This window comes from Rhinolophus sinicus, linkage group LG05 (assembly GCF_036562045.2).
Source record: "Rhinolophus sinicus isolate RSC01 linkage group LG05, ASM3656204v1, whole genome shotgun sequence".
In the NCBI taxonomy this organism is placed as follows: Eukaryota; Metazoa; Chordata; class Mammalia; order Chiroptera; family Rhinolophidae; genus Rhinolophus; species Rhinolophus sinicus.
In genome coordinates, this window is record NC_133755.1 from 31,109,585 (window position 1) to 31,135,102 (window position 25,518).

General features: G+C 34.4%; 1 protein-coding gene across 2 annotated transcripts in view; it reads right to left on the reverse strand.

Moving 5' to 3' along the window:
• The window catches only part of SRBD1 (S1 RNA binding domain 1), a 177,188-nt gene that overhangs the window by 46,780 nt on the left and 104,890 nt on the right, over positions 1-25,518 (reverse strand). For both annotated transcript variants that reach the window (XM_019748647.2, XM_019748648.2), the window contains exon 16: positions 23,921-24,003. In XM_019748647.2, coding sequence (XP_019604206.2) covers positions 23,921-24,003 — 83 coding nt within the window. The remainder of the gene's footprint in view (positions 1-23,920; positions 24,004-25,518) is intronic.

Consider the following 25,518-nt stretch of genomic DNA (forward strand, 5'->3'; position numbering starts at 1 on the left):
TATTAGAGGGGTTGTGTTGTGTTCTTGAATATGGTATGTAACAAACTGAGTATATCAGAATACATACTGAAATCAACATAATTCTATATAGGAAATAGATATACTATTCCTTAGTACAGAGAATAACATTTATACCAAGTTTCCATGGTAAACATGGTCATCACATGACATGCATAAACAAGAATGGCCAGTTGTCACCAAGTCCTCTTTCTTCAGTAACATAAGCCCTGTGGTTAACGACTTCTAGTGATGCTCAAGTACAGTCATTATGCAGATACCTCAACTAGTAAGAGCTCAGATTTGGAAGCCAAGTAGACTCAGCTTCAAATCTTGGCTCTACTATTAACAGATTGTTAACCTCTTTGAGCTCCAGTTGTTTCACTGATAAAATGGGGGAACAAATAGCACCTAACCTTATAGAATGGTGAAAATGAAATTATATGACTAATTTGTTTTATTATAAGCCTGGCACATAAGGGCTCAACAAATGCAAACTGTTATGATCAACACCACCACCACAACCACCATTATCATCTCCCGGTGACAAAACAAAATCCAAAAAACAAACACTGGAGTGTACTCTTCTTCTATTAACAGAAGTATTCAGCATTAGGAACAGAGCGGAACAAATAAAACATCTGCATCTCAGAGGCCTGGAAGATTATACAAATATATGAATCACACCAGGAATAAGAGAGATGGTGGTACACAGGAGAGGCTTGTACCCTCTTTTAAGGACATTCAAACTTAAATTATTTTAAAATTCCAGTGCTGGCCAAGCAAAAATCCTCTGCTGGTGGAATATGGCCTGTAGGCAACCGTTTTTTACCTCCTGAACTAGGACCATTATTTAAGCCCTCAAGCTGCCCTGAAAGAAATTAGGAAACAAGATTCCTAGATTCCAGTGTGTCACAACTATTTTTTCCCCTTGATTTCTCATTTAATAAATCTGTTTTTTTTCTCCCAAAGAATAAAAGTTACATGTTTTAATTACAGCAAATTAGAAAAGTGCACAGGTGCATAAGGGAGAAGAAAATAACATACGCAATCTTATCACTTTGGGCAACTCATCTTATCTTTCAGGAAGTTTTCCTTCAACTCTTCCCAGGCATGTTTTTCTTCTGTAATACAAATATGAATCCAGGTTTTTGGCTGAATATTTGAACATTTTATTTAAGATTCTTTGTAAACAGTATTACATGATTGTAGATTATTCAAGTATATTCAAAGTAACATTTTAGTTAATCCAGTCTTTACTGAACATTTTCCTTTGCTTTCTCAGTTTTTAATTATTATAGGTAACATTGTAAGAATATGCTTATGCATACAATTTAAAAATTAACCTGCTTACTTAGGACACAATCCCCCCCTCCAATTAATTGGTCAAAACAAAAAGGACATTTTAATGTTCTTGATGCATATTGTCAAGCTACACATTGAAATAGTTCTATCAGTTGCCGTTCTCCCAGAAGGACAGAGGGATGCCTTTCGGGCTACCTGTTCGGCAGCTATGGGTCTATGTGTATTCTTAACACATATGTCAAATTAAGATTCCAAAATTGCTCTTTGCACATCTGTTAAAATCAGGAAACGAATTTAAACTCTCACTTAAGAAATGGTTTTGATTCTGAAATTAATGCCATTATGACTTCAAAGTTAAAGTTATTTTTACTAATAATGGGTTAAAATGTATCGATCCCCTGAAATCTTCTATATTAATACACATGGACATGTGTAATTTAATTTCTATTATCTAAGTCATTGGGGAGCAAAACAAAAGTGAGATACTAAAATTCTGGGAGATTAAAATTATCATTCCAGATAATATTTAAATCAACATCAACCCTGAATTCCTCTGTTTCGGAGTTATGAGAATAAAAATTAAAACAGTGTATCTTACAGCAACATTCTCAGAGGGCACACTGTGCAGCACTAGCTCACACTCTTGTGGATATGTTACAGAATGGAAAGTCTATCTACTTTACAGTAAAGCAACAGCAACACGTCAGCTACTTATAATCACTTATAATCACCCCAACTCAGCTATTTCAATTAAACTCACAGGGGTGTGAGCTAAGAAAATAAAGATGATCAGGATTTGGGGTGATAATCTGTCCTAGCCCTCTGTCTTAAGACAAGTGAAACCAGGTATGACATATAGATGTTCAGGGTTAATAATCAGAGTTTTACATTTCCCAATAGATAGCATGGGACGAAAAACAACAACAAAAACTGGCCTAGGATATTAAATTTTCTTATTCATCTTATGAGACTGCTATATAGAAATTAAATACAAGAACAGCTAGGCATTTGAAAAATTAAACATCGTTATCACTAGACAATGCTATAAGTTGGTGCATTTATGAAGCAATAATTATCACTTAAGTATAAAAGGAAGATATGACAGTCAAAGTTCTTCAAGGGCAGGATCATGTATTTTGTGAGTCCCATGGTTTAGAGCACATTGCCCTTGAAATTGAAGACATACTATAATTATTTGTTGAGTAAATAAATATTAACAAACTATATTTGTATTGTATCATATGTAAAATGTTTTCCAAAAAATTTTCATCTAATGACTGAATCTATAAGTTTTGGTAGAACGCTTCCAAACATTTTAAAGCCTCTATACTGGAAGAAAACCATTACAATATTCCTAATTTTTCTGTGATCTGTAATATACACTGCAAAGTAAATTCTCAATCTGCATCACATCTTAAAGTGAAGCACTGTCCTAGTCCATTAGATATTCAAGGGAGGGAACAAGAGAATGACTATATATGTCAATTAAAGCAATTATAGAACAGAAAGATGTTGGGATGAATATCCATCAAGTTAGTTTTAGAACACATAAGAAGCATCAGAGTTTGAGAGTAGAAAAAAAAAGAAAAAGAAAAAAAAAAAGGCAAAAGTGCCCTATCTTGGCTGAGTAGCACTATTAAATTCAGATGCAGGGTTCTATTTAGTTTGGACAGGTCCCAGGCACAGAACAAAGTCAGTCTGTCTTAGTACTATAACTGAATTCTACAAGTTAACAGCTTTTCATGAAAAGCTGCCATTTCAAAATGTCAATCAAATCTGAGCATAAGTGGGAACTCCTGCAGAAATAACCAGCTGCAGGTTTGAAAAACATTTTTCACTGAAAGTGGAAACACAAAAGATGTTTGAACGGGATCTCTTTTCATTCCTGTAACAGCAGACGGCCATTTTCACAACATCAAGGACAGAAAACAGAGGACAAAATTGCAAATAATGTCTTGAAAGGGCTATTTGCAGGGGTGATGACTGATTCAAGTTACAAATGACAGAATTATTGGCAAATGGGAACTCATTAATATGAAATTGTTTGTTTCTCATTAACTGATCACAGTCTCAGACTATTCTTTTAATTACACTTGAATGATTATGCCATACAGAATGAAACGCAGCCTCAAGTTATGACATTGATTTTCAACCCCTTTAAAGAAATTGATGATGATATCACCTGACTTTATGGGGGGTATCCACCAACTACAGTTTATGAACAAATAAAAAAGAAACATTATTTCACTTTTCAGAATGTCAAAGATAATAAAAATACTATGCATTAATATTGCATCTTTCTTCCAAGAAAAAGTCCCTTGTAAGTAATGATATACTAAAGTGAAATTAAATAACATATGTAGTAGTAAATATGATTTACTATAAGAGGTTATGTGGAAAGAAGATAGGACTTAGGGAGACGCACATGGGAAAATAAGACTGCAGACAATCTGACACAATGCTAGATCTCCAGACACATAAAAAAGCATAAAGATCAATCAGAAAATAGCTTGTTAAAATTGTTCACAACCTGAAGAAAGTGATATAACACAAATATCCTCCAAATATTTTTTTTATATCACACACTTCGACAAATCTTTTTCCATTTGTTGGCAGACAGAAGAATTTAAGTTCATAGAAACGATGACTCCTCTTAACACCAATGCAATTGTCTGTGCACTAGGGATGACATCCACACTGGTTTTCTTTTGTAGAAAGGTAAAATCAAAACTGTAGCTCAAAAGGTACTACTTATAACATAAGGTTCTACTAGAATTTTTTTGGTTCCCACAGTTAACCAATTTTTATTTATTTGGAAGATTTAGAGAGCCTGTTTGACCGCTGTTTATATATTTATTATACTCCACATTGTTGTCACTCAAATATGGAAACAAAAAGGTGGTATTTAGAAATTAGACTCCGACCCATCAAATAAATGCTACAAACAAACTGTTCAAACCAAAAAAGTGCTGTCATATGGATGGGATAATTCAAGGACACTACAGTCTGTCTTCTTTCATTTTTTAAAAAAAGTTCAATTTCATTTTCAGAATTTGGATTTTCATTGTTTTGTTGCCACAAAAATCAACACATATCTGTTCGAAATGCAGATTTATTTAATTTTAGTAGTTATGATCTAATTAATACACTTATCTCTAGCCCAAATTGTGATTATCTCATTTCATACACCTTTATCTACCTGGGAATTTTTCTTGGGCTCATAATCAACAACAGCAAAGCCTCCAAATAAGCATCTAATAATATTTGTATATAAAATTAAGCAGAGATATAATAAACCTCATTTATCTCCCTAATCTTTCCAAAAGAGCTACAACTCATGTTCAGCTATATATACCAATCACATTCCCTATCACAAAGAAAAATACTCTTCATCCTAATTTGAATAAATAAATTCAGTTTTAACGTATGTGTTTCCGTATATGAAATACTTAAGACTTGGCACAATGGTATCTTTTGCTTTACTTTAAGAACTTTTCACTTAGTACTGTAGTATTCATACAACTTCCTAAGAGAATATCCAATATTTAGTTCCGAATGCTTTTAATTCTTGCGTTGAAACAGCTGTTATGAGGTTGTAGAGCTTGTTAAAAAAAATTGGTGGTGGGAGGGTTGGGCACAAGTTGGTTACCAGTTGTCACCCAAAGATAACAGTTACTTTTATTGAGGTATTACAAATGCAAATGGTTAATGTGGTATAAACTGTATACTAGATTTTAGTTAGAATGTCTAAAGCTATCACACAAAGCATTCATCTGCGTTCCCTGTTTATGGGAATGAAATATGTAGTCATTTGAAGTCCACAATATGTATACTGTGTTTGTAATAACTGCAGATTTTACAAGCACATTATTCTTTCCATTAGGATTAAAACCTCACCGAATAGCAATTTGTGAAAGAATTCTAGCAGGGCCCGGAGCCCAGAACTCTGACCTCTGATGAGATGCTTGGCAGTAACAAACTCTGGGTCTAGGCAAAACATCTGGTTTGAGTTAGACTTCCTGAAAAAATAGCCTCTGTACTGGGGAAACTGGTATTCACTCAGCTTTGTATATATACTTTGACTGACTTCAACACTGCTATAGAAAAAAAAAAAAGAAAAAGAAAAGAAAGACTCCACTAGAATGCTTGTCAATCATGATAGACTCCTTGGTGGCCTCTCTAGAATTAAGCTCTCTTATTAGCTAGAACATTCTTTCCATATTCCTTGAGCATTTTTTTTCACGTCATAGCATATAGAATGTACAATAACTTCAATGTAAGTCCAAGTTTGTTATTAGCAAATACATTATTTTTCTTTCACTCATTCCAGGGAAAGAATCACCAGTTAATTTTAACTTCATTCTGTTTATATATATGGAGGGAAAAAAGATAAAACAATGATGTTTTGAGAATTCTTATAAATTCGGTAAATATTAAAACTTAAAAAAATTAAGTAGCTTCTAACTGTTCCTTTTTTCTAAAAAATGATAAACTTATATGTTGTAGCAATGTTTGTTGGGAAGAGGTTGAGTTTTGGCAAATTTGACAAAAATCACAATTCAAAAATTATTTCTCTAATATATATATACTAGAGGAAAATGCTCTGGATTAATATGCAAACATGAAACAACAATTTGAAGACAGGACATTATTTAAAGTTTCTCCTGCCCACTTTCATCTTCTGATTAGCAGGTTTAGTAGGACAAATGTGGAAATCCATTCACTGCAATTAACATAAATCTCAAGTTCACTTAAACCCATCAAAAGGGAACCATTAAATTACTTCACATTCTTATACATGCACACAGTCTTGAAGCAAGGTTCTTTTATCAGACTGAAGACAGCCTGAATGGTGTTGCAAAACAAAAAGGCAACATCTAGTGAGTTGTTTACTACAGCCAAAGATTAATGTACAGACAGAAGCATAAAAGCAGGATATGTCAATGCAGTAGTATTCCCTACCTTGACTGTGATTTGATTTGAGTTTCCAGTAAAAGCAAAAATATAACCTAATTTATCCCATTGTCAATGTGTAAGATTAAAGTCGTATGAGATAATGATTAAGGGCATGATTCACTTTGAAAGACCTGGGAGAGTTTTATCAATCTCAGGTGGTGGTAAATTGCCATCTTACCTTTCTATATATCACCTTAATTTAATTATTACCTTTGTGAATAGAAGTGAAAACTCATTTAAATTTAGTCTTTTGAAAGAACAGTGTGGAACAGAATGCAAATTAATAGTTGTACATTTCTTTAGGCCCAAATTTACTTTTCTACCCAGTGGTATCACCAAGGACTTGATTGAATAGTAACATGTTATAAAACATCAATAGCATTCACCAACAGGTATCAGGAGTTGGCAAACCCTACCTTTACTGTACTTTTGGGAGCATTTCAGGAATAACTGTGATTACTTATATTCTGCTTATAGATTAAAGATAAAATCTTATTGATCAAGTCAAGCCCATCTGCCTGAAGTTCCTTAGAATCCTCATGACACATAGGCACGTGTTTGTCTATTTGTCACGTACAGCACAAATAGCTTTTAATGTATGTCACAACTATTCAGCAAATTATAAACTTTGTACTATCTCCACATTATACAATTTTTAAAAAGAACATATCATACATATTTCTACCACAGTCTTGTCATTTCTCTTCTAACTAGAGTCAACAAAATAATTATGGAAAAGAAAAAAAATCTGCTTCTCCAAAATCTGTTTCTTGAATCTATAATTTTTATATACTTTAATATGAAATGTACATTTGCCAGCGTTGAGTAAAACACCATTTAACTTAAATTCAGCACTTCTTTTCTACAGTTTTGCAACCTTCTTTTGTAAACACACCTTGCACACAACCCCTCTATAATGCTTAGCTTACTATAAAATTAAGTGTTTCCCTAAAAGATACTCATTTTGACACAAAATATAAGTTAATAAAAGTTTGCCACAATGTGACAAACTTCTCATTTAAATGTAATTTTTGAAAGAACATATTGTGAAATAAAATGCAGATTCATACTAACAAATCTCTATAAGCACACATTTCCTTTTCCACCACAAAACAGAACAAACCAAACCTGTTGTGTTCATTTCAGGAACAAGGCAAAAACCTTCTAAACACTGTAAGAAAACATGCAAAATTATCAGCCTGGTACAAAAGTAAGTGCGGTTAAAAAAAAAAAAAAATTGCAAAAACTGCAATTACTTTTGCACCAACCTAATATACATATTTATATGTAATCATATCGTAAGAAGTTTTTATAAATATCATTGGCTGGGATGACTACATAAATTATTTTTGAAAGACTCTGTTCCCTTAAACCTGATTGTGTAACAATCTATATTTAAGTCAGCATAAATAGACATGTACATGACTTGATACCTGTAGTTTTTTTCATTTTGTCTAATGATGATAAAAAAGAAAGTCATTATCATAATTCTGAAGGCCACGCAGACAGAGAAACCCTCCAAAGCACAGGGAAGGGGAATCATCTGTCATCCTCCTTATGAAAGAAGTAGCAAATAAAACATTTTCTTCTTGATGCAACTTTGGAATGTATGTAGTGCAATCCTATGAGTACAGATAAAAAAAACTGAGTGTAACAATGAATACTAACAAAAAATAACAACAGTGATTTTGTATTCTAGTAGTACTTTTACACTGAATTAAACAGCACACTTTCTTTCCAAAAGGCATAAAGAGCATTTCACTGCTAACCCCCTGCATTTCTGAAAGCTACGGCCACAAAGGCACATTTATAAAATAAGCCCCCACTTGTAAAAACTGTAACATTGCCACCATCACTAGAGTTTCACCTTGGTGACTTAAATAAATATAAATAAAGTAATAAACACTATATGTTTTATAGAGTTCTATGAGCCAGGAAAAAAAAATCACCTTACAAAATAACCTCCTGGCAAATGCAAAAGAAAAGCTAAATTCGGTTTGCCCGTATTTTCTGATTCCCAGAATATAAGAAGCAGCTAGTGGAAACCTAGCTTATTTAACTGAAAGACTTTTGCTTATTTCATTTTCCACATTAGCCGTTCTGTAAAGCGAGGGAAAACGTATTAAACAAGAAAGAAAGAATGAGAGACGGGCAATCAATATAATATTTGGGGGTTTAAAACAAAATATGAAAGATACAGACAGAAATCTTCCTACTGACCAAGATTAGATATTGAAAACGAGCTCTTTCAGAATCAGACACGATGGCCTGCTATCCTAGGTGGTCAAAATGTCTGGCAAGTAAGTTCCTCGCTTTGCTTTCCTACCAATTAAGTGTTAGTAAAACTCTCCATGCTACTGCTGTCAGATGGTTGCCATATAAACTGTTTTATTCAGAATTGAGGAATTAAAATTTTAATGGTTACTATCATATGAACAACTTTTAAAAACATGTTGTTTCAAACTTAATATACTAATGGAGATTTTGTGAAGTTTGAATATAATTTTCGAGTCATCACCTGGATAATAGCAGTAACAACACTTATTTTAAATAACTCCAAATTATGTACAGTTGAGTAAATTTAATTTGTTTTCATTTAAGGTCTTCTAAAGTTGAGGCCAGCATGTTGAAGAAAAATATTAAACTATCTATAACCCTGTGTCAACATATGATGCTACTGGGAATGGTAAGTGAATTAATTTTCCAAGGAAAATTAATTACTTATGACTTACAGTTGTAAAAGCAAACAACGTAACTCTGGATTAGGGCACATTTAATTTCTGTTTGTAGTAGCGATTAAATTAATTTTATATAATTCATGGTATGTAATGGAAAGCAGAACAAAAATGAAATTCTAGACAATGACTGACATAGAAAAATGTACATATTTATGAAGCTGATCCAAAAATAAAGGTCATGGATATTAATCACTGGATCATAAAACAGTATTTTTAATGGTTCTATAATAATAGATTTTTAGCATAGTTTTTGAGAAAGCTTCAAAAAAAACACATAAAAAACTAATAGAGTCTAACACAGAAACAAAGCAGAAATGGTATCTTGTAACATCTCCTAAGTCTTTCCCCTACCCCCCAAAAAAGGTAGTTGGATTAAGGATTTGCACATCTTTTTTTTGTAACAATAATTTTTGCCCACAAAGATTTGGGGAAGCTAAAATTAAATAACCCATTAAATGACTTGGGGATGAAGTTCTTAAAATTGTAACTAAATTCTCTTCCCCGACACCTAAATAGTTAAATGCTCCTAAAAGGGATCATCTGTGACTCATTTGACTGAATTATGTACCTGAACACTCCTAAGACAACAGATTTTGGCTAATAGAGCCCTACAAATATATGCACAGCTGTATATATGAAAATATTCATCTTTATAGTAAATCACGTCCTACATGTTCCAATTAAGCCAGACATAATCTTTTAGCTTTGGATTCCAATTTCATGGTATAGTTTATGTGTTAAGAAAGAGAATTAAATCTTGGCCTAATACCAATTATCATTAAATAATTTAAAGTACAGAACATTTCATATTCTGGTAATAGTCCTAAGTACTTACTGTCACTAGCCACCTGGTGAAATCATTGTTAGTCAAATTCCCACTGACATTTGGCTATGAGGGGGCAAGCATTTTAACATGTTCTTTTAAAGTAAAATATTTCTGACTTATGCTTTTAGAAATAAGTAGATGTGGACTTCTGAAGGAAGATATAATATGAACACATGCAAATAATAGAAATAAAAGCTATATGCATACAAAATACACTTTTCTCCTCAAAATTTTAGTTTTACAAATTTTAAACTACTGTGTTCCCTTTCCTACTCATACTCGTCTATCACAAAAGCACTTACTATTTACATATTACTGTCTCTTTTAAAATATATATTTGTATGGAGAAAAATTAATTTATATAGTGCATTTGAGATCAAATAGAAAAAATTACTAAAAATCTTCTAAATTCCATTATAATTTCAAACCTATTAAAGGAAGAAGAAATTGTGACATTACTCTGGAGTTTATGAAAATAAAAATTCGTGGAACTGTAATCTTCAAAGGGAGATTTTTGAAGTAACTCTGCACTGTGAAAAGATTTACTAAGGAGAGAAACTTTTCCATTCCTAGAGAAGCTGTGACTTAAGCATAATTAGAAAATGTTTTTTCTCTGTTTTAAAGAGTAAAACTAAATGAAGCAATAGAAACCTCCCCGTTCTGTCTTATTTTTCAAAACACAGGGTTACCCTTATTTCAAAATGGACCTCTCAGCATAATCCAGATTGAAAAGGGGTCGTTTATAAATGTCCTACCTTGATAGGCACAGCTTTTTTTTCAGCTGGTAAAGCTATCCAGGAGGCTGAAACATCACCTTGGACTCTCAGAGAACTTAGATTCAACTTTATTTCCTTTCCTTCTTGGCTTTGACCTCAGAATAGGGTTTTAAGAAGACAGTGAGGAAAAAGAAACAAGAAAGAACAAAAGAATGAAAAAGAACGAAATCATGTCCTTCTGGATCAGATGAATCCTGCTGCCCACATCAGTGCTGTCTAAACTACATTCGTGAAAAGAGAACACAGGAAGAGAAGAAAGAAAGCAAAGAGAACACAGAATGCTTTTCTGATTGGCAAGAGTCTACAAGACAGGGAAGAGTTACACTAATACTCCCTCCTTAGAAAACACACACAAAACAGCATCTATATTCTCTTTCGAATTTCAGAATTTCAAATTTCAGAAGTCTCTCCAGGCATCTTTGTTTTATTACAACCCACATTCACATTTCAGTAGAATGACTACAGGGGAATCACTAATTTTTTATCTAAACTATGACGTTTTGGCAAACGGTATGTAACCAACTATAAATCCACAACAAGCCTCAAATTCTAAAGAGCTGGTAATTATATGATGAGAAACAGCTTGATTATGGGAGAAGCAAGGCAGGCTGTCAACAAACAAACAGCTGTTTCATATTGACAACCCATAATTCGATCATGCATCCCAACAAATGGAGAAGTTTCTGTTGTTGCTGTTGTGTTTGTTTTTAACTATCTACCTTCTTCCCCTCCCATTTCCAAAATACTGAGTCAATTTTAAACATCAGATGTGAACCACAACAGAAGAATCAGGTATATAAGGATAACAAGTAGAGCACTATAGACTTACAAAAAATTCTGTAGGTAATAAGTAACAGAAGTTGAAAGTGTACTTTCCAATTCAACTTCAAATGCCTATCTATCCTGGTACAACACGTCCTGTCATTTCTATCGTACATGAGACAGCTCAGGCAATGGGCCTCTTTCCTCATTCCTGGATTATGATCACAGCAATGCTGCCACTCTGATCCTTTGTTCCCCACAGCTTCTTTCATCCTCCCTTTTAGAAGGCAATGAACATGCTTATACCTGCTGGTCTGAACTAAATGACCTCTAAGGTTCCTTGCAATTTGAAATTAAATGATTTGAGGAATATTTAATAAGCTTAGCATATGAATAAATAAAGACTAGGAATAAAGAGTCCCACCAATGTAAACGGAATCTGTTTATTTGATGATCCCATCATATGAAATAAAATTACATTTGCATCATAAGGTATTTTCACAACTTAAAATATATATATACATACATATATATTTGTATGTATATATATATAAAATTTCCTTTTAACACTCAGAAAACATATAGGTAACATATTGTTTTCCAACAAGGCATGAAGAAGTAAGATTACTTTCCCAAGGTCACACAGCAAATGTAGCTAAACCAAGGTTAATAACATAGCCCTTTGGTGCCCTGGGGTTGTGTTCTTTTTCACTGAACCGCACTGAGATGAGGAAGGGGACAGTGAAAATGTTCATGTCATTTCAGTTTAAGGCAGTCTCTATCTTTATAGGAGCTTTACCTCTCAGGAAAATTTTCATTAAACACACCCTTAATTATAACCACTGAACTGCACGGAGGGGCATCTGTCAATGAGCATAGTTATGTGCCCCTGGTATGACTAACCAAGTATTTTAATCTAGAATCCAAATTTCCTTTGCAAACATAACGGTAAGCACAGGGTTTCTCTACAGGAAGACATGTCTGGTCTCACTCTCAACTACAGTGCTCCATTTTATTTAAAACCACGCCCTTCCCATCTAGCAGATTAGGCTGGATGTCTTCTGTATTCTGCTACCATCACTGGGTCTGTGTTCAGTTAATGCTACTCCGGTAGCATGACCATAAATTTGTTTTTTGAAAAACTCATAAAGTTGCTTAAATTTGTCAACACATGTCTGAGTAGGTTTCAAATCGTAAACGAGGGTAGAATCACTTTTTTAAAAGCCTGGTTGTATTTCACACCCTATGAAGGAGGTGGCGGGCACTGAGTAAGGGACGAGGGAACAAACTACCTCTTCAAAAAGCAGCTCACAGAAGGTTGGAAGGGAGATGAGGAAGGAGGCCGCAGCAGAGAACGCAGAGGGAGGCCGAGGAGCACGGCGGGCATACCTGCACATAAGGCTTCTCCATCATCCGGGCTTCTGAAATGACTGCTATGCTCTGTGTTGGTTTGAGATGTACGTTTAGGAGGGGAAGGAAGTGGAACAGGCTTTTTACAGCCAAGAATAATTTTAAAATGTCATTCTTTTAAAAAGTAACCAAATCATTAGGAAGACAAATACACTTTCAACAAATTCAATGCACGCTTACATTGGGTCAAACATGTCTCATGGAAATGTCCAAAACAGTTTCATTCTACTAGTGAGGCTACCTGCAAGTTTGAGACACTTAACCAATGTCACTAGAATGAAGTTTTGCCTCCAGTCCAGTTCCTTTTACAATTACATTTTTGCCGCAATCTGGGGCTGTGGGTGATCACCACTGCTCACCGTGGCTGAAGCAGTCTCACAGTGGACACGTTCTCACCAGGACTGACTGCCCGCAATGACCGAGTGACAGCTGAAGCAGGGGTGCCACTGCCCCCTCCCAGCCGCCCTGTTTACATAAACCACAGGCCTGGACCTCCCTCCTCTACACTCCGTCTTTCAACTATACAAATAATGTTTCTCCTGGCCTTTGCCAACTCTCTGGGGAAGAGCTATGAGGGCATGACATCATTTTTAGAGCAAATTCAGGGCTCTGAAGAGGAATGTGCTGTGTTACTCCAAAGCAGCGTAGATAAATATAAAACTGTCATCCTTACTTTCATGGAGCCTTGTAATATTCCAGATATAACATGCTTTAGAGAATTCTTATCAACTAAATGCCTGACTGGCTTCTGAGTCTTTCTGTTTGTAAATGCTTGGTTTTGGCACATCTGGAAAATAAAGAGGCCTTTCAAAAATATTGCCAAGAAGATGACCTATTTTCCACTCTCTCTAGGCAGGTTCACATCACCACATGATGCTGGATATGGCGCAGCTGTAGAGGAAACCACCTTTTTGGGGTCTTTCAATGGCTGTTTATGAGTATACAAGCTCTTTATATCCTGCGAGCTCATTGGATGGATGGGTCTTCTTTTGATTCCATTCTATAGTGTGTGGACTTCTGAGTGGCATTACATCCTCACCTCCTCTCATAGTTTGGAACTCCTGCTTCCAAACAAACGTTTATCAGAGGCTATTTTGCATGAGGTTGATTTTCTTTTCCACTATAGCATCTGTTTATAAATGCATCCTATAAAAAACAACAACAGGTGCCTCACTTTTCCTAAACTCCTATCTGATACCAGGCAGTTATCTTCATGGGCTCAGGGTATTGATTTATTTTATGGAGTCCTCTTCTGAGGTATGTGTGGGCTGCTTGGAAACCATAAAGCCACTCCCCTAATACCCTAATACATGAATCCACTTCTTTTTTTTTTGTTCTTCCTTAACTTGCTGGCAAGTATTGTTTATATCATTCATATTTAGTAAATGTCCAAAACAAAATGAAGAAAAACATTTCAAGTTTAAAATTGGACAAAAACATTAGTAAAGGAAAAAAAAAAAAAAAGAACCATTTTGTAGATAAACTTCATGCTCTGGTGTTGAAAGTTAAGGTCCACAAATCAAAAAGCAGTCATTTCTACAGAGCGAGGCTTTTCCACCGCTCTCTCAGTGAATCACGCTGTGGTTAGTTGAAAGTGCTGTTCACATAATAAATTAACCACCTCATTTCCTTCATCACCAAAATATACATAGCACCCCTATACAGATTTGTTTTAATAAAAGTAATAAAGCAAGCCCAGGGGTTATAGCTGTTATGACATAATCACACCTCTGAGAGTTAAAAACACTCACTTGCACATCATGCCTCAAAGCCCCCCTCCAACAAAACCTAACTACACTCATACCCTCTGGCCCCATTTATTCCAAATAAATAATGAAACAAAAGCCTTGTATATGTCCGGAGAAAATTCTCCCGTTCAATTAGATATTTGAAAAGAAAATACATCTTTTTTAATAATACTGTACAATACACAGCTTGGGTAGCCTGATCTGAATTATTAAAGGAAATATATCACCAGTTAATGGTGCACAAAGAAGGCAGCCAACTAGGCTAGTATCTCACCCCAAACCAAAGATACCTCCTAAAGTTAGTGGTTCAAAAAGACAACAGATGTATTTCTTTCTGTGGAACTGAGACACAAACTTCATTCTATACAAATCTAGGCGAATTAACTTTTCTTACCTGTACTGATATTTACAATTATTAAGGACCCAGAAAAAAAATCCCTCATCAATATAATTTTTCCTCAACACAGATTTTTCCCCTTAGAATTTCCTTCCATGAGCACCAGAAAGACAGGCATTGTAACACACCCATACATGGCACAAGATAGATTTGGTGGAGGAATGTGCCATGAGTGAACTCACGTCATAATTTAATGAAGCCAGTTTTCCTGTCTCTGCACCAACTGTAATCACTTTGCAGGCAGGGTTCATTTCTTACCTAAATTGTCAATCTCACACTCCTTTCTACAGTATCATACATTTAATGCATACTGTCATTATGACAATGATGACACACTCCCCTTGAATTTAAAATGTAATATAGTCTAACAAGTAATTAAATTTACCTGTGCTATTTTTAAACACCACAATCAACACCCACCCCCAACACACATATGTAAAGAAATGAGTTAATCAGTGTTTCTGAATAATATCAGATATTTAGAATACAGCCTTTAAATTCTCAGAAGTGGCCCTCCTAATATTAGGTGGGTGCAAAAGTAATTGCGGTTTAAAAGGTCTAAAAAAAAAAAAAAATTGCAGAAACCGCAATTACTTTTGCACCAACCTAATATTTACACATTCTATTTCTCTTCCCTATTACCACAGTTATCAAGCACTACCTTTTTTTGCAGAGTGAAAGTAGTTTATTGAGTAAAGATCTACTCCATAGGCTGGAGTAGAGGTTGCCTCAGGGTGAGACAAACTAGCACAATCCTATATTTGAGTTTTCAACCATCCCAATATGAACATTATTATATTACTATAGTAGTTTTTTGCACTGAGTAAAGAATTACATCTAAGATTTTCTCTAGCAATCCTTCTTCACATTCTGCAGTCATTTTCATTCCAACTACATGGCTATTCTCATGCTCTCTGCTCCTAAAATCCTCCAACACTTTTCCCAAAAAGAGATTCATTCATTGAAAGCCAAAGTTCCTGAGATAAAACACCTTTATCATTTGACCAAGCTTTCCTGCACCTTTTTATAAAATTACGACTTATTTAACAAAAAGTTACAGAATATAATGGACACCAATGTATCCTCCAAACAACTTAATAAAATATTATATAGTTCAAACTCCTAATGTACCCATCCCAGTTCCCACTCTCCTCCCATTCCATGCTCCACCCAAGGTAACTACTATCTTAAATTCCAGTGCTTATTTCTATATTCTCACCACATATATTGGCATTCCTAAATAGTATGTAGTATTATTTTTCATATTTTTAAATTTTATACCAATAATACATTACCGTACCATACAACATGCTTTCTCTCTTAATAGTATATCTTATGAGATTTAGCCATATTAATACAGGTAGCTTTAAATGGATCATCTTTGTTTCTACGTAATATTTCACCATCTGAGTATACTACAGTATAATTTTCTATTTTCCATGTAATGGACACACCATTTCAAATTTTTACTACTATATAGTGCTTCAATAAATTTCTTCTACACGTCTTCTTGTGCACATGTGAGAGAATTTTTCAAGGCTATGTATATCTAACAACAGAATTATTGAGTTGAAGAGAATCCCGACCCCCAACCTTACTAATTTCCAATTATTCTCCAAAGAGGCTGTGCCAGTTTATACTCTTATACATAATGTACAAGATTCCCAATGCTGCACACGGTGACTAACATCCAAATTGTCACTAATTTTTGACAACCTGAAAGGTTTCCCATATGGCTTTACTTTGCATTTCTCCAGTTATTAGTGAAAGTGATAATTTTTCTCATACCTATACTTTTTTGTGTCTCCTGTCAATTGCTTGTTCATATCCCTTGCCTATTTTTCTGAATTGTCTTTTTTTCTCTTTATTTGTAGGATATATTCTGTATCCTTTATAGGTTATATGTGTTGCAAATACCTTCTCTCTGTGGATTTTTTATATATTATTCTCTGATTCAGGAATGTTTTAGATTCTAATGCAGTAGAATTTATTAATCATTTCTTTTATGGTAGTACTTTTCATGCCCCCCTCCCTCAATTATCCATAATAAATACTAGTTTTAAACACTATGAAAATACCTTAAAGTTTTAGAAATCCTAACCATGATTTTTGTGCTGATATATGAAAACTAGACAGCGAACTTAATTAGAAACTGAAATTGATCTAGTCTCATTGTCCAAGGTCAGTGACATACAAAGAGTAACAAACAGAAGATAAAGGAAATTAGTTATTTCACTGTTAGTAATTTAAGGTATTATATTATTATTGGTAAAAGTTTCTTCGACTCATACTAACATTTCGTATTTCTTTTAAAGACAAATAATGGTGCTATACTAAAGTGTGTATATATATACACAGCTTACACTGTCAGTGATTTCTAAGAACCTGAGAAAACTAAAGTTAATACTACAATGTAGGAAGCATAATTCATGTGGAAGTGAAAAAAAATACCCAGACTAGAAATGTAAAAACTTCAAGGAATAATTAGTAAATTCTAATACATGATTTTAGTTCATATTCTCAGTCAAGGTCAATTACTTGGTTTTGTTCAGTTATGGAAACAGTTCAGTTATGGTCACGAATGAAATACGTGAATTGCGAGACTAAGATTGAGTTTCACTCATAATACTCGGTAAAGCAGAAATTCAAAGTACAGCCTGTAGTTAAGGGACAAGATTGTAAAAATATTTTAGGAAGGAACTCATCTATGTGAACAATGCTTGATTTTTAGAATACGGTCTATGTTTCACTTTTGTGTTTTATCTATTTCAAAATATTGTTTTAGTGTAGGGGCAAAAATCCAGGCAAAAGTCATTTAAGTGAATATCCATGGGGCAAACTCATTTCTATATCCCACTTTACAATAACAAATAATTAAGGAATTACAATGTTTGACAGAATTTGGGCAAATAATATATAGCAGATGAGGAACCTTATGTTTTACAGACCTAAAACTACATTTCATAACTCCTATACATATGTTAACTAAATAGTTTTTACCAGAGTAATGTCACCACTGAAGAGTTGCTTTTATTTTTACCTAGAACTGATCCCACACAGGGGGTGGAAAAATGAACTACAATTTCCCACCTTTAAGGTTTTACCATGAAAAATTTCAGTTGGGAAGATGATTTTCCTTTTACAGAGTGACTCCTCATTATGCAAAATAATGAGGAATAAAGATGGCCTGGATATATAAAACCCACTAAGGGTTCCAAAACCTCATTTTGGAAAACCATTTCATTCTCTAACATCATCAAATGATCTAACAGAGAGGCACAAAAGGAAGAAAGAGGACTGACTGTTCTATCTTTCTTTACTGTGCATGCTCATTAACAAACAGGGGTGTTAATAAGCACGAAAGTAGCTAAAAACGGTCCAAAGAAGAAATATGCAGCAAGTAAATCCAATTTACTTCAGTTGTGCTTTCAGGATATGACAAAGCCAAGCTAAACCACCATTCCCCACGTCCCAGAGAACTCAACGGAGCCAGCCCTGCATCATCCTGCTCTCACCCTGGAGTGTTTTCTTGGGAGTAACACCAAGCCACTTTCCAGCAAAGTCTTTAGGGGTCAGTTAGGGATATGTTGTCATTTGACCACACTGGCTGCCTCTCTCTCCAGAAATAATGACAGGCATGTGTTTTTAAAATCAGTTCTCCCCATTTCTAAGACAAGAATTGGAGCGCTGTCTTTAGCATTTTAGCTGTTATTAAACCAAAAGTATTTTAGTTTCTATTGAAATAATAACATTATAGCTTCTATTATTTCATCTCACTATTTAACATTCTTTCTTTGAACAGCTTTCATTTTTAAAATCAGCAACGTTTGTCCAGCTTCAGAATACATATAAGTACCCTGTTTCCCTGAAAATAAGACCTAGCAGGACCATCAGCTCTAATGCGTCTTTTGGAGCAGAAATTAATATAAGACCCGGTATAATATACTATACTATAATATAATATAATACCGGGTTTTATATTAATTTTTGCTCCAAAAGACGCATTAGAGCTGATGATCCGGTTAGGTCTTATTTTCGGGGAAACATGGTAGTTACTTCCAATATTTTGCTAAAATGGCAAACTCGTATATAAATCCAATCAACAGTTCTTAGCATTACTGCCTTGGAAGAGATCCCTAAAGGAAGCACTACCAGGTCAAAGGGATGCATTTTTTAAAAGTGCATCTTGACAGGTATTGACTATTTGCTAAAAATGACAATTTGCACGTCTGCCAGCAGCATATGTGAATGTTCATTTCACTGTATCCTCACTTGCACAGATGTTTATCATTTTATTACAGTGTTACTCAATTGTTAGGTTGATATAACATCTCCTTGTTTAATCTGGGTTTCTTTGATAAATAAAAAAATTTATATTTCATCTGTGGTAAATGGTATATAGAGGCTCTTTGTATATTTTATGCAAATGTTTTATATAAACTCATATATAAATGTGTACAAATCAACATGACCAAAATCTTAATAAAATATGTAGGTATCATCATATGTACATATACATTTGTGGCAGCTAATTTCCCTAGTTTTTCATCTGACTTTAAATTTATGTGTTAAATGACCTAGCAAATCCACTCCTAGGTATATATCCAAGAGAAATGAAAACATACATCATAAAAACTTGTATACAAATGTTCATAGTAGCATTATTCTTAACAGCCAAAGGTGGAAACAACCCAAATTTCCATCACGTGATGAATGCATAAACAAAATGTGGTATGTACATACAGTGGAATACTATTTGCCCATAAAAAGGAATGAAGTTTTAATACATACTACAGTATGGGTGAACCTTGAAAACGTGATGCTAAATGAAAGAAGCCAGTCACAAAAGGCCACATACTATCTGATTCCATTTATATGAAATGTCCAGAACAGTCTAACCTATAGAGATAGAAGATAGGTTAGTGGTTACCTAGGGCTGGGGAAGGAAGGGGATGACTGCTAATGGTTTCTTTTTGGGTGATGAAAATGTTCAAAAATTAGACAGTGGTAATACAGTTTCACAACCCTATGAATATACTAAAAATCATTGACTGTACACTTTAAGTGGGTGAAATTTATGAATGCATGTATATGTGGGTATGGTATGTGATTATATTTCAATAAAGCTATTTCTAAAATATATGTGTTAATATAGTGGTCTATTAAGACTCCTACAAAAAGAGTAAATTTGTCTCTTGCTCTAATTTTTAAAAGTTTTAAAATACTGCATGTTTTTTTGAAGCTATGTTATTAAGTAACACAGAACGCTCAGAGCAATTATAACTTCTTGGAAGACTGTATCTGTTATTAACCTGAAATATCTCTCTTTAACCTATTTGATGCACTCGGCCTTAAATTCTATTTAGTCTGACAGTAACATTGCTAGGACTTCCTTTTTCATTCATGTGGAATATTTTTCTTCAAATTTCTAATACAAAAGTTGCTTTTTTTTTTTAGAAGTATCTCTTGCATAGCTTAGTGCTATATTTTATTTTTAAAAGTCTGAGATTGTATTAATAGGGGAATTTAATCCATTCACCTTTACCTATTACCTATATTTATTCCTGTCATCACATATTTCATTTATTTACTTTGTTTTTTGTTTTCTTTTTTTCTGCCTTTGGTTCGAATGATAAACTTTATTTTTTACTCATGATTTATATTAAATAGCCTCTTTGTGGTTAATCTATATCTTAATATTTTTCCAGAAAAAAAGAAAGTATCAATACTTTATCACTTGTTTTTCTTCTGCCCTCCCATGTTGAGCTGAACTGATCCAGACTGATATATTTAAAGATTAACATTTTAGATAAAAACTGTGAGACTCAATTCTATACATATTTTACTGTGGGTGTGTACTGTAAACCTCTCCACTGTTCTTACCTCAATACTGTTTCTTCACAACATGTTTTCCCTTCTTTGGACCACCCCTGCCCCCTCTTTTTGGTCAAGAGTATTTCCATAAATAATATTTTCAAAAAAGGTCTGTAACAATCAGAGAAGGTAAATCATTACAGGTCCAAAAATGCTTTTATTTTCCTCTCACATGATTTGCTGTTTTGCCTGAATATAGAATTATGGGTTCAAAATAATTTTTCCCCACAACTTCAAGACTACTACATTTCTATTTTCTATTACTTGTTTTTACCAATAATAGGACTGATGTCAATCTAATTTTCCTTTGTAGATAAATTATACTCTCTGGAAGCTTTCAGTCAGTTCCTCTTTATCACTAGCATTCTGAAATTTCATTAGACAGCATGTGAGTGTAGGTCTTTTGTTATTCTTTTATTCAGTACTTTCAAAAGACTTGTCTACCTTCAGTTTGGAGAAATTTTCTGTGATCATAATCCCCTCCATTCTCTTTATTTATTTGAATCTTCTACTAGACGAATGCAGAAGCTTTAGAATGTCTTCTACATCATATGACATTTTGTTCATGCTTCCTGCCTTTTTCAGTCTAAGACTATTCTAAAGAAATCTCTTACCTCAGTCTTGCAATTCATTAACTTGCTTTTAGCTAAGTCCACTCTATCCTGCTTATATTAATATTTTTTATCTTGACAATCATATTTTTAAATTCTAAGGTTAGTTTAATTTCATTATATCCCATGTTTGTTTTATAAATGCAATATCTTCTTTGTCTCTCTGTGAATATTTTGCTTAAAGTCTGTTCATTGTTTCATTGGGTGTTATTTTTTGCTTATTAAGTTGTTGCCTCATTTTTCTATCACAGGTTTTCCTCAAACATTTTAATGATTCTTGGTAGCAAGCTCATTTCAGTGTTCCTGTTTGGCTGTCTGTGTATGCCGTCTACCATTGTCTGCTTCAAGTGATAATGTGGGAAATGTGGGGTATGATGCCTATGTCACATATAGGTCAGGAGTCTGGCTTGCCAGGATGAGGCTTCCTGAGCTTCCTGACAACTAAAGGCTACTTAAGGATCTCCTAGCCTCTCTGGCCTCTGAGTTATACTCAGTACTTTAGCTTGGATTCACAGTACACTGAGAGAGCGGTCACAATAGGCCTCGCCACTCTATAGACACCTCCTTACCTAATCCTAAAGGTCCCCTTCCCACTACTTGAGTACGATCCTGGTTTGAGAACATGACTGATCCAAATGTTTTGAGGTATAACCCACCAGGTTTTATTTTTCCACGGGTGTGACTCTTCACGCTTAGTATCTTTCAGAAATTTCTGAAATTTCCATCCATTGATGGACCATTTCTTGTTTTCCCATGTTGTTATCAGTTTATTCATATAAATGTGGGTTTATATAGGTACAGGTATATATGTACACCTTTTCTTATGGAATTTGGAGTTACAGATATGCCAGTGGTGGTGGCGTATCATCAGCTTAGCCTACCATCTTGATACCTTTCTTGATGTCATTATTTGCTAAATAGTTTGTACTCCAATGTTAATATGGCTATTTCTCCAGATCTCACACTTGTTGTGCATTCAACGCCTATTTGACATCTTTTCTAGCATTTCTTATAGGCATCTTAAATTTAACATGTCCAAATGGAATTACTGACCTTATCCTTACCAAATCTGCTCTACTCAGGCATCTTCCACACACCAGGACCTTTGGAGCAAATTCTTAACAATTCCTTTCCCTCACTTATCACCAAGTAGTCCCTACAAAATAGAGTTAACTTCTTTCCAATTCTAATGCCATTAAGTTTGTCCAAGCCACCATCCTCTCTCATTTGGGCTACGTAATAGCCTCCAAACTGGTCCTACTGCTTCTCTTCTAAATCATTCTCCCCACAGTAGCCAGAGGAAATGTTTAAAAGTACAAATCAGATCAGATCATTCCCTGGGCTCTTGGATGCTTTTAGTTCAACTTGCTACACAACAGAAATACTCCCAGTTAAGTCCCAATATGACCGATTACTCCAGGCTTTGCCAGTGTGATCCTGGGTAAAAATCCTAACTACTTTAGGACACAGCTTTTTTTTCTGTTCAATGAGAGGGTAGGGCTGTATAATTTCTAAGGTCTCTTCCATTTCTAGTGGTCATAGATTCCATGACCTAATGTAATATTTCTTTAGAGAAAGTGTGTAGTGCCTATAACTCAAATCCCATGAAAATTATACAGAGAGTAATATTCTATTTCAGGTTGAAGACAGACTTTCATCAAAGAAGAAAACAATTCAACTCGAGGTTTCTGGAGACACATGGATTCACTTTGCCAAGATTTAGTGCTGTCCTCAATTGCCCAACAAACACAACTTCAAAAACTGAAAATACAGCAACAACAAGCATTATTACTATTAATACGACACAGTAACAACAATCGAAAGCCTTTAGCTCATACTGGGTAATGGCCAAAAATTAACTATAATAACCAAATGGAAATGGAAAACAGGGAAAAAAAGTCACGGTAGGTACCAAAGGCTTCTTCCTGAATGATCAATAAAGATCAATAGTTCATAATGGTTTACACAAAGAGCCAACGTTTCTCCCTTGTTCTACAACAGGGGTGTCCAAACTGTGGCCCGCGGGCCAACTGCGGCCCGCAATCCATTTTTAATTGGCCCGCAGCAAATTCCAAAAATATATTTAGTTTACTTAAATAAACCAGGTGAGGCAATACGTACTTCACCTCGAGTGAGTGGCCCGGCTGTTTGTGTATTTTACCGCATATGGCCCTTGGTGAAAAACGTTGAAAAAAGTTTGGACACCCCTGTTCTATAACCTCTATATTTTTATAATAATGCTAAAATAAGAGGCCTCTCCAGATTAAGTTACTAGTCAGAGCTAATGTTTTAATAGTCTTTACATCTGACTACAGTTAATTCTAAGTCTGGATCAAAACCATAAACACAGAAAAATAAAATCCCCCTTCCCTAATTACTTATAACTCCTTACTACCGTCCCATAAACTGTATAATCTTTGAAAATTGGAATCTATTCCCACTGACATTTACTAGGTCAAGTTTGAGTGTTGTTCTTTGTATTGAAAAATTTCATAAATTAAATGATCCACATTGCTTTACCTGATACATTCCAACTCCAATGTGCTTTGGCTCGATTTTCACCAGCTCAGCTAATGGATCTTGTACACGCCTTGCTATGGAAACTGAAAAAAAACAGAATCAGAAAATAAGTAAGTCTTAATGTAAAAAGCAGTATCTAGATAACTACTTATGTTAGTTCCTCATAATACAAGTACTTAATTCCATCCTTCTTTATCTCCTCCCGAAAAGACCAATAATTTCACACAAAAAGTAAATGTAAAATTTCAGGATTAATTATGCTACCAGAACCCGTAGGCATTCCTGAGCACAAATAGATTGAAAGGGTTATACATTTGAAAAAATACTTAACACAATTACCTGTTTCTTCTTTAAATACAAATATAGCATAGTAGGGTACCTCATACTTGAAAGAACAAGTAGGTATTTGTTTTATTTTTAAATTATTCTGTATTATTATGAACATGACATACACTTATATGTCAAATATGCTTATTAGGACTAGATGAGTAAACGATGAAATCATACCATTTCCCCAAAACTAAGACCTAGCTGGACAATCAGCTCTGATGCATCTTTTGGAGCAAAAATTAATATAAGGCCCAGTATTATACCATATCATATATCCTATCCTATCCTATCCTATCCTATCCTATCCTATCCTATCCTATCCTATCATATTATATAAGACCCGGTCTTATTTTACTATAAGTAAAATAAGGGTCTTACAATAATTTTTGCTCCAAAAGACGCATTAGAGCTGATTGTCCGGCTAGGTCTTATTTTCACGGAAACACGGTATATTATTGTAACCAGAGACCAAGTCAGTTAGCTAGTGAATACATTTGTATTGCCTTGAATATGATTGCAAGATTAGCTTGTGAAGCGACCCACATTACAACTGCATGTCTTCTAACACACACACAATCCTAATCACGTATTTCTTGACCATCACAATTCATGTTCAAGAGACTTGAGGGTAAACTCCAAACATTCCTTTACTTGTGTCATTTTACTTGCTCATCCTTTATTAGTATTTTTTTTCTACCAAATGTTAACAAAATTTCATGTCTAATTTAGCTTGTAAGATAGATTTTGTTAGAGAAAAGAAATTTAATTGGAATCGTAAGAATACTTCTAAAGGCAGCTCTTTTTTTTTTTTCAAGTAGCATAGTTACATTGAGTACTTATGTAGGAACAGCTTTTATTTTCTAAACTCATGAAAACTAGTCCATCTACTTATATAGAAAGTTGGATGAAATATAAATTCATTAACTGAAGCCATTAAGGCCAACAAAGAAAATTCTATGCCTGTTGTCATGTTAACTGTTCAAGGCCTGGCAACAGAAGCCACCTCTCACCAGTGACTACCAGACCTTCCCTCACTGATTTGTACCACCTCTGTACTGGAAACGTCAAGCTTACTGCATGATCATTCAAGTCTTTTTCATACCTTTTATTATTACTCCTAACATACTGGGCAATGGTAGCTTACAGAGCAAGCTTAGAGAGCAATAAACTGATGTCATACAATCTGTCTATTTCTCCCACAGAGGAGATGGGGATTCCAAGGCCTGTACATACACCTTACTTATCAAACCTCACAAAAGGTTAACCAG